Source organism: Strongylocentrotus purpuratus, unplaced genomic scaffold (assembly GCF_000002235.5).
Source record: "Strongylocentrotus purpuratus isolate Spur 01 unplaced genomic scaffold, Spur_5.0 spur5_scaffold_7, whole genome shotgun sequence".
NCBI lineage: Eukaryota > Metazoa > Echinodermata > Echinoidea > Camarodonta > Strongylocentrotidae > Strongylocentrotus > Strongylocentrotus purpuratus.
This window is the reverse complement of record NW_022145613.1, coordinates 11,412,510-11,423,779: the sequence shown is the minus strand read 5'-3', so window position 1 is coordinate 11,423,779 and position 11,270 is coordinate 11,412,510. Positions and strand designations below refer to the sequence as shown.

General features: G+C 37.6%; 1 protein-coding gene across 1 annotated transcript; it reads left to right on the top strand.

Annotated features, from left to right (window-relative positions):
* The first annotated feature begins 768 nt into the window (after positions 1-768).
* LOC548620 (elongation factor 1 alpha) lies at positions 769-8,116 on the top strand. Its single transcript, NM_001123497.1, is given in 8 exon segments — positions 769-981; positions 1,621-1,800; positions 2,940-3,195; positions 3,198-3,232; positions 3,674-3,824; positions 4,759-4,885; positions 4,888-5,014; positions 6,976-8,116. Coding segments are annotated over 8 exon segments (1,380 nt in total). The 5' UTR covers positions 769-837; the 3' UTR covers positions 7,336-8,116.
* Positions 8,117-11,270: the final 3,154 nt, after the last annotated feature.

Below are 11,270 nucleotides of genomic sequence, written 5' to 3'. Positions count from 1 at the left end.
TTGGTATGGTGAATTAAACTTATTGCCTTATCATTTGCATAAAACAATACATAATATAAAGAATAATACAAATAAAAAGATAACAAGAAAAAATACATGGAAAACGATAAAAGTAAATCAATTTTCATGATTAACAAAAATAAAACCAGCACTCCAAACATGAAGTTAAAATATCTTTCATGACTTCACATAAAATCATCACCAAAACAAGTGTTCATGATATAATATGACAATAATTAATATGACAATAATTAATAAGTGGGATAATTGTCTTATCAACTACCCTTTTTTGTAAATCAGAGATTGTGTGAATCTAATCTTGCATTTATATTGTAATTGAACAGAGTTAAGTTTCATATGAATCACCATTATTGAATTGAACTATTGAATATTGTAGATCTAAAGGACATCTACCACCATGCCAAATTTGGAGTCGTTCTGAGTTTCAGTTGTCGAGGTCTTTAGCCCCCCTCCCTTCCCCCCCCCCCCCCCCCTCAAGTTTTTAAAAAGTTCAAAATAGGAGCTGTTGTAAATATGAAAGTTGGCATGAATTCAGGTGCAGAATAGGTCGTAACTTTCTTGAGGACTCATTTCTCTTTCGTAGTGAATGTTAAAACAGCGTATGGTAACTAAAGGGGTATTGGAACACATTCACTAACCTACTTTTTCTAATGGTCATAATCCCAGTGATCTCGATATTTGTAAAATATTTTTCTGTTATAAAGTCATTTAGTAACAAATCTGTTCTTTCTCTTTTTCATTTTCTTTTCTTTTCTAGCATTACTGCAGTTGCCACTTTCATCTGTCTGAAAGTCATCTGGCATATAACTATCCATCATGCCTAAGGAAAAAGCCCATATCAACATCGTGGTCGTCGGTCACGTAGATTCCGGCAAATCAACCACCACCGGTCATCTCATCTACAAATGCGGTGGAATCGACAAGCGTGTCATCGAGAAATTCGAGAAGGAAGCTTCCGACGTAAGTTATTGTCTTATTTCCTATGATATGTGAAATAGCTGGCTTCCTTCTCTAAAGAGAGGAGCCAACCCTAGCCAAATAAGGGGCTAAAGAACGAAAGAGACCAAACTTTTTCGGTCCAATATCACAAAGGCTGTATGCAGGTTTTTTCCCTTTCATATTACAGTATGGTGATTTTTCACATATTCCATGAGGATTGAAGCCATTTTTACATTCTCAGAGCAGCAGTGTGATAGTTATTGTACGAAACTGTTACAAATAATTGAGTTGATGACATCAATAACTTGCTTATTTTAATTGCATACAGCATATCTGATACATATCACCTTTGCATGAAATTATGTGAAACTTTTATATTCCAAAACTTTCTTATTTTTCATCCGATTTTGATGAAAAATTTTATGTTTTGTTCACTTAGTCTTTCTCTCTTTTTTTTTTCCAACTTACAATTTTCCGGACTTGCCCTTTAATTGAATGCAGGGGGAGCCATATAAGTATCATAGTAAATATGAACTTGCAACACATTCTTCAATTTCTGTTGTGAAGTAACCTGTACTATTAATTATCTTCTAAATATTCGATTTTGCATTTTTCGAACCAAGTCTAAAATTTTCCTTGTGAATATTGTTTCATCAACAGCTTGGAAAGGGATCGTTCAAGTATGCCTGGGTTCTTGACAAGCTGAAGGCAGAGCGTGAACGTGGCATCACCATTGACATCGCCCTGTGGAAGTTTGAAACCCCAAAGTACTGTGTCACTGTCATCGATGCACCTGGTCATCGTGATTTCATCAAGAACATGATCACTGGAACCTCACAGGTGGGGAAATTTTTTTTGATTTATCTTTATTAGTTTATCACACAAACTGAACAAAATCTGTGTATCATAAAACATGCATGATGCAGATCATCATAAAAATTATTGGTGGCTTGTGAAATTGTTGGATGTCACTATGAAAGGTGGTTTGAGTGTGAAAAACATAATTATTGTTTATTTGTGAGAGCAATAACCAAAATCGGTTTAAAGATAAAGTTGAGTTCTTGTCACGCTATTGCATTGTGAAAGAAACGTTGTGGAATTGATTAGAAAAGGTTAATTATCTAGCATATTAGTGTGTAGTGCAAGGTTCTGGAATCATCAAAACTATCAAAATTTGGTCCAGTCTTGGTAAAGTTACAAGCACTGTTCACAGAAAGATGTATATGGGACTACACAAACATTTATGATGCGACATGCCATATTTAGAATATTAAGGCATTTGACTTTTTATCTGGTGTTCTTCCACACTTATATAATACAATTATAACGCTCACTAAATATTTTCACCTCTTCCCAAGCTCCTCTTTAAACATGTTGTCAGTTGTTTCTCTGTCAGTGTAGGGTTTCACGATTACTTTTTCCGTTGGGAGTGATGAACATTTGGTCAAAATTCATTGAGCCCTGTGTAAAAAAGCTGAAACTTAAATGGTCCAGACACATATTTTGGGCATCCACTACGTCTCTCGGGCGCTTCTAAGTGTCCAGTCCTTGTTCATAAAATTCACTTTACCTTTGCCCTGCAGAACAAAAACTAATGTAAGTACTAGCAGTAATGAAAACTACCGTATTTGCTAGGCCCGAGTCAAACCGTTTAACCGACGGTTATCCGACCGCATTCATCCGACCGCATTCATCAAAACTGTTAAGCATTTCTTGCTCCGTTTATATGCATACATTTTGGAATGTGCTAATAGCCGATGATAAAGATAATCAAAGAAACCGCAATGTAATGTTGCACCCTGTCCGCTGCGCGCCAGCTTTCTGGCAGCAGTAATCTCCATGAATGAATTTGTAAACAAGAAAACAAATACGGTAGTCTGATGTTAGTTGGGTCAATCATGGGAAATTTTATTAGGATTTTTAGAGAATGTCATAACTAAAGCTTTTTTTAATTAAAAAAAAAAAAAAATCTCATTTAGGCCGACTGTGCCGTGTTGGTTGTTGCCGCTGGTATTGGAGAGTTTGAGGCTGGTATCTCCAAGGATGGGCAGACACGAGAGCATGCCCTGCTGTGCTACACCTTGGGTGTCAAGCAGCTCATTGTTGCTGTCAACAAGATGGACAGCGCACAATACAATGAAGCCCGTTTCAAAGAAATCGTCAGGGAGGTCTCTGGCTACATCAAGAAGGTTGGCTACAACCCAAAGGCTGTGCCCTTCATCCCAATCTCAGGATGGTTGGTGACAACATGATGGAGGCAGCCACAACGACTGTAAGTGGTGCCTTTTGTAATTGCTGCACAATTTTTTTCTTCCCCGTTGTAAATTTTATTTAACAAATCGTGAGAATCATGATTTTCAAGATTCGATATAGTGAAAAAGAAGAAAAGAGCAAAATACAAATAAAATGAAAATCTTATTTGCTTTTGGGTTAAGTAGGTCAACTGTCGTAGGGATAGAATTTTTAAATTTCAGGTATTGGCCTCAGATATTTTTAAAGACCTTGACAGGCAAGATGTTCAAATTTGATAGTAATAGGTAAGGGAGACAATTATGTCAATGGACTCTGTTTCTGAAATCAAGGCTTCAGCCTAATAGCGATATAACATGGCTCCAAATTCCATTCAATTTTTAGTATTGTTCAAATAGCAACTGTTATATAAGCTTTGAATGAACTTGATTCCAGGAATTCAACTTAACTGTTTCTCTCACAGATGCCATGGTTCAAGGGGTGGTCAATTGAACGCAAGGATAATAATGCCAGTGGAGTGACCCTGTTGAATGCCCTTGATGCTATCATGCTCCCTAAGAGGCCACATGACAAGCCTCTTCGTCTACCACTCCAGGATGTCTACAAAATTGGAGGTATGTAAACTGGCTTTTACATGATTATCTGACATAATTGTAGCGCATGCTAGCTTTCACTAGACATCCAATCTTCCTGATTTGTGTTAAAAATGTCTAAAAAATTTAATATCAAATTCTGTAGAACTTGCAGGAATTATGAATATGTCATGTATATGTCCTAACTGTGAAGTTAAAACATTAGCAGTGTCCTAGTATTCAAATTATGCAAGATAACCTGTTTATCCTCGTGACTGACTGACCAACATCTATTCATAGTCTAATGATTATATGTAGTGAAAAAAATGCTTAAATATGAATAAAATGATTTATGGGTAAAAATGTGATTTTATGACCTTATTTGCATACTTTACCATAAATATGCAAAATTGAAATTATCATATTATTCCATACACTTCACTTGACATGGATGCAAATGGGGGGGAGGGGAGTACCAAGACCTCAAATAGCTTGGCCTTGGCTTGGCTTTCAAATAACATAACTCCAAGTCAGAGGATCATGGGGGACCAACAGGCACCGATTGGGGAAGTTTTCTATATAGAGGGAGCAAGTAGCTACAAGTACAGTATTGCTTGTAATAAAGTAGACACATTACCACCAAGTCACACCAAGGTCTACAGGATAATGCATGCAGTCATGCGTGAGACTATCAACTTTATTCCGAGCAATACTGTAGGACAGTGGGGCTTTAAATAAAATATTAATGCAATGGTACTCTTTATATGTGTGTCAATATCCTGCCAAAATTTTGAACAGGGGCACCATCTGAGCCATTTGCTCGTGCAGCAAAAAGGCACTGAAAAGTGGAGGCTTTACCCATGTCAAAGAAACCGGTTCTTAGATTTTTTTTAAATTCCAGTTACGTTAACCATTTTGTTTTTACCCATCACTTTGAATGTTATGACTCAGTCTTCTCATTTGATCCTTAAATTAGGTATTGGAACTGTGCCAGTGGGCCGTGTTGAAAGTGGAACAATCAAGGCCGGTATGATCGCTAGGTTTGCCCCTGCCAATTTGACCACTGAGGTGAAGTCTGTGGAGATGCACCATGAAACTTTGGAAAGGCATTGCCAGGTGACAACGTCGGCTTCAATGTCAAGAACGTCTCTATCAAGGATATCAGGCGTGGTATGGTTTGCGGAGAATCCAAGGACAATCCCCCAATGGCTGCCAAGTCCTTCCAGGCTCAGGTATGTGGATGATGTTAATAATGTAACAAATTAGAATGCAGTCCTGGCTCCGAACAGATAGTATGATGTTCCTAGTGAAACTCAACCTTACAATGTCAAGACTTTTTGATTTTCCTTGTTGTAAAAGGACGTTAAATAAAATCACGTAGGGGACTCCATGTACATGTCCAAAAATGAAAATACACATGTACCAAGCGGTTTCTGCTGTAAACTCTTTTTTAGGCCATTAAACGTGAATGCATGCAATTGTTGAACTTCTATTTGTTTTGTTAATGAAATGTCAAATCATATCGGCTTAAGGGGATCCGGTAACTTTGTCTCAGATTCCAATAAATAAAATTCTGGATTTAGCTCATGCTGCAATGAAAATTATAAACCTTTGGCTTTAAGTCGGTCAGGAACCCCATGACTTTTACAAGCTGATCGCCTGTCTGATTATCAAGATATTTATGATTGGAATTATAAATTTTGAAATTTTCATTACACTACAGTCTATTGGGGAAAACGAGTATGGTAAAACCGGTCACTGAAAGATTTTTTACTTTTTTGAGGCACTTCTTGATCATTTTCAAGCGCGATTTTTTTTAGGGCTTCAATATTATATCATATCACAGACATTGATAACACATAGGGTCGTGTATCTCATATTTAACATTGTTAAACGATCCCTTTAACATCCTATCTGAGGGATGGAGTGTTGTGGTCGATGTATTTAACTACGATATTAAGTTACATGTTAAATTACCGGTGAGCAGTAACGTCCTCTAGATCTCAATCACACACGCTGCTTGAAACTAGCGTCCAATAATTATAATTAACCAGCAAACCAATAAGGATGAAGCATATGATCGAAAAGGGGGTTAACCCTATTTTAACTGGGCTATTTCAGAGTACAGACCAGGCTTTTACTGGGGGGAAGGGGGGGGGGTCAATTTGACTCCCTTCCCCCCCCCCCCCCCCTCAAGATCTCTGCCGTTGAACAGCCAATCACCGCGAAAATTTGCATCCATGTTACATTTTTTGAAAAATTCACATATTTGCATATTTATGTTAATATATGGTAGGGGGGGGGGGGTCATATTGACCCCCCTTCCCAGTTAACATATGGTTAAAGTGTCCACAAAAAAAGGTCTAATACAAAAGAAAAAGCAAATTTGGAATATTGATGATTGTTTGTGTAGATCAAACCAAAATATGGGATTTAAAAAAAGCTGAAAGTCTTAACCCTATATAGCCTTACTATTTTGAAACTGCCAGGTCGGGATGGGTTCTAAGGCCCCCCCCCCCCCCCCCCCCCCCCATGATCTCAGCGACTGCCGCTATTAGTTGATTTGTGTACAAAACATATGAAATATCATCATTTTTCCCAAAAGAGACAAAACATTGGTTACCGTATTTGGTCTTGTTTATAGTTACCGGTAAGGTGTTTGTTTTGGGGGTCAATAAAGGTTGAATTATAGTTGAAAATAAAATTAAGCAATAAATAAAACAATGGATAACATAAGGAATAACCTGGCTCTTCCAAATCGTTTTTGGTGTATCATTATTACAAATGGTTTAAAGAATATATGTAGTAAAAACATTCGTTTTAATATGAATAATATATGATTTATGGTTAAAAGTATTAATTTGTTGACCTTAATTGCTTAAATTACCATTCATATGCAAATGAGTACATTTTCCAAAAAATTAAACTTACCATAGTTATCTATACACTTGACATCTGTGCATATTTTCGCGGCGATCAGCTTCACGGCGGCAGAGATCATAGGGGAGGGGTGAGAGGGGCCTTAGAACCCTCCTTCCCCTAGGCTATGCTGTTTCAAAATGGCCCAGGCTATATAGGGTTAACCAAGGTTGTTTGGTAATAGAAATGACTTACATGTTTTCTGAAAGCTAAATTACAAGTGCAATGAAATTCCTTATGACAATTCTTTGTTAAATTTATCTCTTTGATGCAGGTCATTGTCATGAACCACCCCGGTGAGATCCATGCTGGCTACACCCCGGTTTTGGATTGTCACACAGCTCACATTGCCTGCAAGTTCGCAGAACTCAAGGAGAAGCTCGACCGTCGATCAGGCAAGAGTCTTGAGGATAACCCCAAGTTTGTGAAGAGTGGTGATGCCGTCATTGCCAAACTGATTCCCTCCAAGCAGATGGTGGTTGAGAGTTACACAGATTTTGCTCCTCTTGGACGTTTTGCTGTCCGTGACATGAGGCAGACCGTAGCCGTCGGTGTGGTGAAGTCTGTCGAAAAGGATGAAGCATCTACAGGCAAGGTTACCAAGTCTGCCCAGAAGGCTGGCAAGAAGAAATGATGGCGATGGCATTCTGCATCCCAAGGCTACAACATGTACCCACTCCCCTTCACTAATGAGTTCAAAGGAATCACTGCAAGCCTTCGTTTACCTATGCTTCTTGAAAAAATGAAAACCCAAAGAATATCACACTAATTCTTCCTCCGCAGATAGCAGAGGAAGATAGTGTTGCTATTATATCGGCAGCATGTTTTTATCAAGTCTATTCTAAACAAGACTGTTACAGCAAATGTGCTGAGAGTAAAACAAAAATAAAAGAAACGCTTAATATTGCTCTAAATATGTACCACCCATGAAAGACGAATGGGGTTATAAGAAGTGACATTTCTTTGAAATTTTAAAATAAGTATGTCTGTATCAAGGTATAATCAAAAAGCTTATCACACACTGTGTGCTGCACCAAGTTTTATTTAACCCTGAAAGGCAGGGGTTGTTTGACATACAGCACTGGGAGCTCACCCATGATCTCGATTTAGTTAACACAACAAAATAAAAAGAGAAGTCATCTTTTTTGCAACACGGTAAACATGCAGGCAAAATGTGGTCCTCATGGGTTAATCATTAATCAGATATGTTTTTACATCTGTGTTGCATGTAAGCAAATTGATTTTGGAAATCCTTAGTTCAAGTGGCAATTGCAACTAAATGTGCTCAAGTGATCTACTTGTATGGACAGAGCTGGTCCTTAATTTTGGAAAATATAATTTCTTGGTGACTTAACAATTTATTTGTATGTAAATGGAAACAAGTGTATGCCTTGGAAATAAATATTAAAAAAAAAGAACTTGTATGTGAGTAATCATTTTTGTAATGATTGAGGCTGATTTCATTTATATAGTGTTATAGACTGCTGAGGAATAAAAGTTCACTTTGGACAATCTAAGTTAACCCTATTTTAACTGGGCTATTTCAGACCAGGTTTTTACTGGGGGGGGGGGGGGGGGTCAATTTGACCCCCCCCCCTAAGATCTCGGTCGTTTCACCGCCGATCGCCGCGAAAATTTGCATGCATGTCAAGTGAAGTGTATAGAATACTATGGTAATTTCAAATTTTTGAAAAATTCACTCATTTGCATATTTATGGTAATTTATGCAAATAAGGTCATAAAATTCACATTTCGGCCCATAAATCATAGATTATTCATATTTAAGTATTCTTTTTCACTACATATATTTATTAGACCATTTGGAATAATAATACAACACAAAAAATTGGAAGAGCCAGGTTATTCCTTATGTTATCTCTTGTTTTTATAATTTCTTATGTATTTCATTGTTTTTTTAACTTATGTATTTTATTGTTTTTGTTGTTTTATTTCATTTATAACTACAATTCAACTATTTTGACCTCAAAACAAACATCTAAACTTTAAACAAGACTGAATTACCAATGTTTTATCTATTTTTAGGAAAAATGACTTTTACATATGTTTTGTACACAAATCACGAAAATGAGCGATTTTCGGGCTGACATGCAAAGACAAAAGGTCACGCGACCTTGTAACCGTAGGTCCGATTTTCAAAAAAATTGTTTTAAAAGATGCGTAAGACTCGAAAGTAAAAAGTCATGAGAGGAAAATTATACATCTGCCGCGGTTTCGGAGTAGTGGCAAAATTTTTACAGGGGGGGGGGTCAAATTGACCCCCCCCCCCCCAGTTTACGTAGGGTTAAATCACTGACATAGACTTGTTCGTGAGGTCCAGATACTCTGATAGCTATGCCAATCTCGAATTGTCAGACAATCGGAGAGAAGGTGAAAGAAAACATCTATATTTATAAATGAAGTACTGATGAATTGAATAAATAATCGTAGTAAACGCCCGCCCCCCCACTCAGTGTTATTTAGGGTACGCATATGCGTGTTCCAACCGACCCCCCCCCCCTTTTTAGCAAAAGTCCGGTGTGTAAAGTCAATACGGCTCGACCTTTTTCTTTTGTATACGAGCCTTTTTCCGCACCCCCCCTTTTCAGCAAAAGTCCGGTGTGTAAAGTCAATACGGCTCGACCTTTTTCTTTTGTTACGAAAAGGACATTTTGGCAACACGCATGCGGTCATTTTGAAACCTGAGTGGGGGGGCCGGGAGTAAACGTGCTGAATAATATACATCATAATATAAAATTACCCGCATACTGATAGCGACATAAAAAAAGTAAGGAGTGATGGAGAGAAAGGGAGATATAAGGGCCATAGCCATATATCGGATAAATAGAGTAGAATGGTTTTCAGAGACGAATCAGAAAAGGAAGAAAAAAATATATCAAACGGCTTGGATCTAAATCGAGAGAGAACAAAGGAGAGTGAGAGACACATAAAGAGAGAGGGGAAGAGACGGAGGGATAAAGAGAGAGAGACAAAGAGGGGAGGGAGGAAGAGGATGGGACAGAGTGAGGAGTAGGCCTACAAAGACTACCCAGCATACAATTTTTTTTTCTCCTAAAACAACATTGCACGCATTTAACTCGAGGATTATAACATGACGTATGAACAAATTGCATGTTGACAATATTTCAGCTGAAATAAGGAAAAGTATTTTAAAGTCTTGTATCTATTTATTCATTTTGGAAAGGGTATCACAAATCAACATTAAAAGGATAGTTGAGTTCTGTGTTCAGACCACAAATGCCTTCAAAGTGCATGGTTATTGCTCTTATTCTTATCTATGACATTTCTAGTGCCATTGTAGGACCTAAAATCGCTATGAAGGTAATTTTAGACCCCAAAATGTGTGTAATTTAGCCAATACGATCATGCCAATTCAACTCCACTTTCGAAAAATATGGTGAACGTTTAAATGAATTAATTAATTAATAATAAAAATACATGGGCCAGCTGGTTGTGCGTAATTTAAACAACACGAAGAAGCCAACAAAAAGCCAACATCGACATTGGCATTGTCTTTTTCAACGGCTGGTTCAAATTATCGAATATTTATGGTGGTACACAAATATTAGAAATCGTTCCAAATTGCTCCAAAACACACATATAAAAAAAAAAATGAGGGGGGGGGGTTGAACCCCAACCCGCCCCTGCGTACGCGCCTGCATGTTGTCGATTAATGTTTTTTTTAATAAATTTAGTAATGTCGTAGTTATTGACAATGGAAGTTCTCATTATTATTAGTACACCCTTCGTTCTCTACTGTCTTGTGTCATGTTTTCTTTTCTGTTTTTCCTGGTTAAGTTTTTGTAAGGTGGGTCCTGAGCGCTGTTTTATCAGATGAATTCGCATATTCATGTATAAATGAAACGGGGCCTATGAAGATGAATATGAGCTAAAGGCAAAGATAAAACAAAACAAAATTAAGCGCAAGAATAAACTAACTTTTAAAATGATAGGCCTATTAATCCTTTTAAAAGAATTATTAGAGATTTTTCATTTTCGTTAGTAGTAAACCCTATGTTTTTGTTTTTTATTTTGTTTTCTTTCCCTCATTATTTTTTTTTAATGAGCGTTGTGGTGTATGCTCTTGTTTTCAGTTAAGGCTATTACAGGTTATTTTTGCTACTTTTAAATTGCAAGGTAGGTGCTATCTCCCATTCAGTTTGTGTTATAATTCCGCCATGGAAACTCATTTTTATGAATGATACTTGGTAGGCAAGAACTTGACATCATGGGCAAACTTTTGGTCACACCCATGTCCGTGTCTGCGTCATAGGGGACTGAAATAGGGGGGGGGGGGGCAAATTTGAAATCAATTTCCAGAAAATTTGAAAATCGCGCCGGCCGATAATTCGCTCAGTGGGGGGGGGGGGGGGGGGGTACTTTGGGGGCCCTCAAAAATGTGCATCCCCTCCCCTTGAGCGCTAAGCGAAGGGAGGGGGCATATTCAAAAGAAGGTAAAATTAACGTGTTTTACACGTTTTTTTTCACAGGGGGGGGGGGGCGCCCCCTTAATCCGCCACTGTAATATATCATATTGAGCTTGTTCATAAT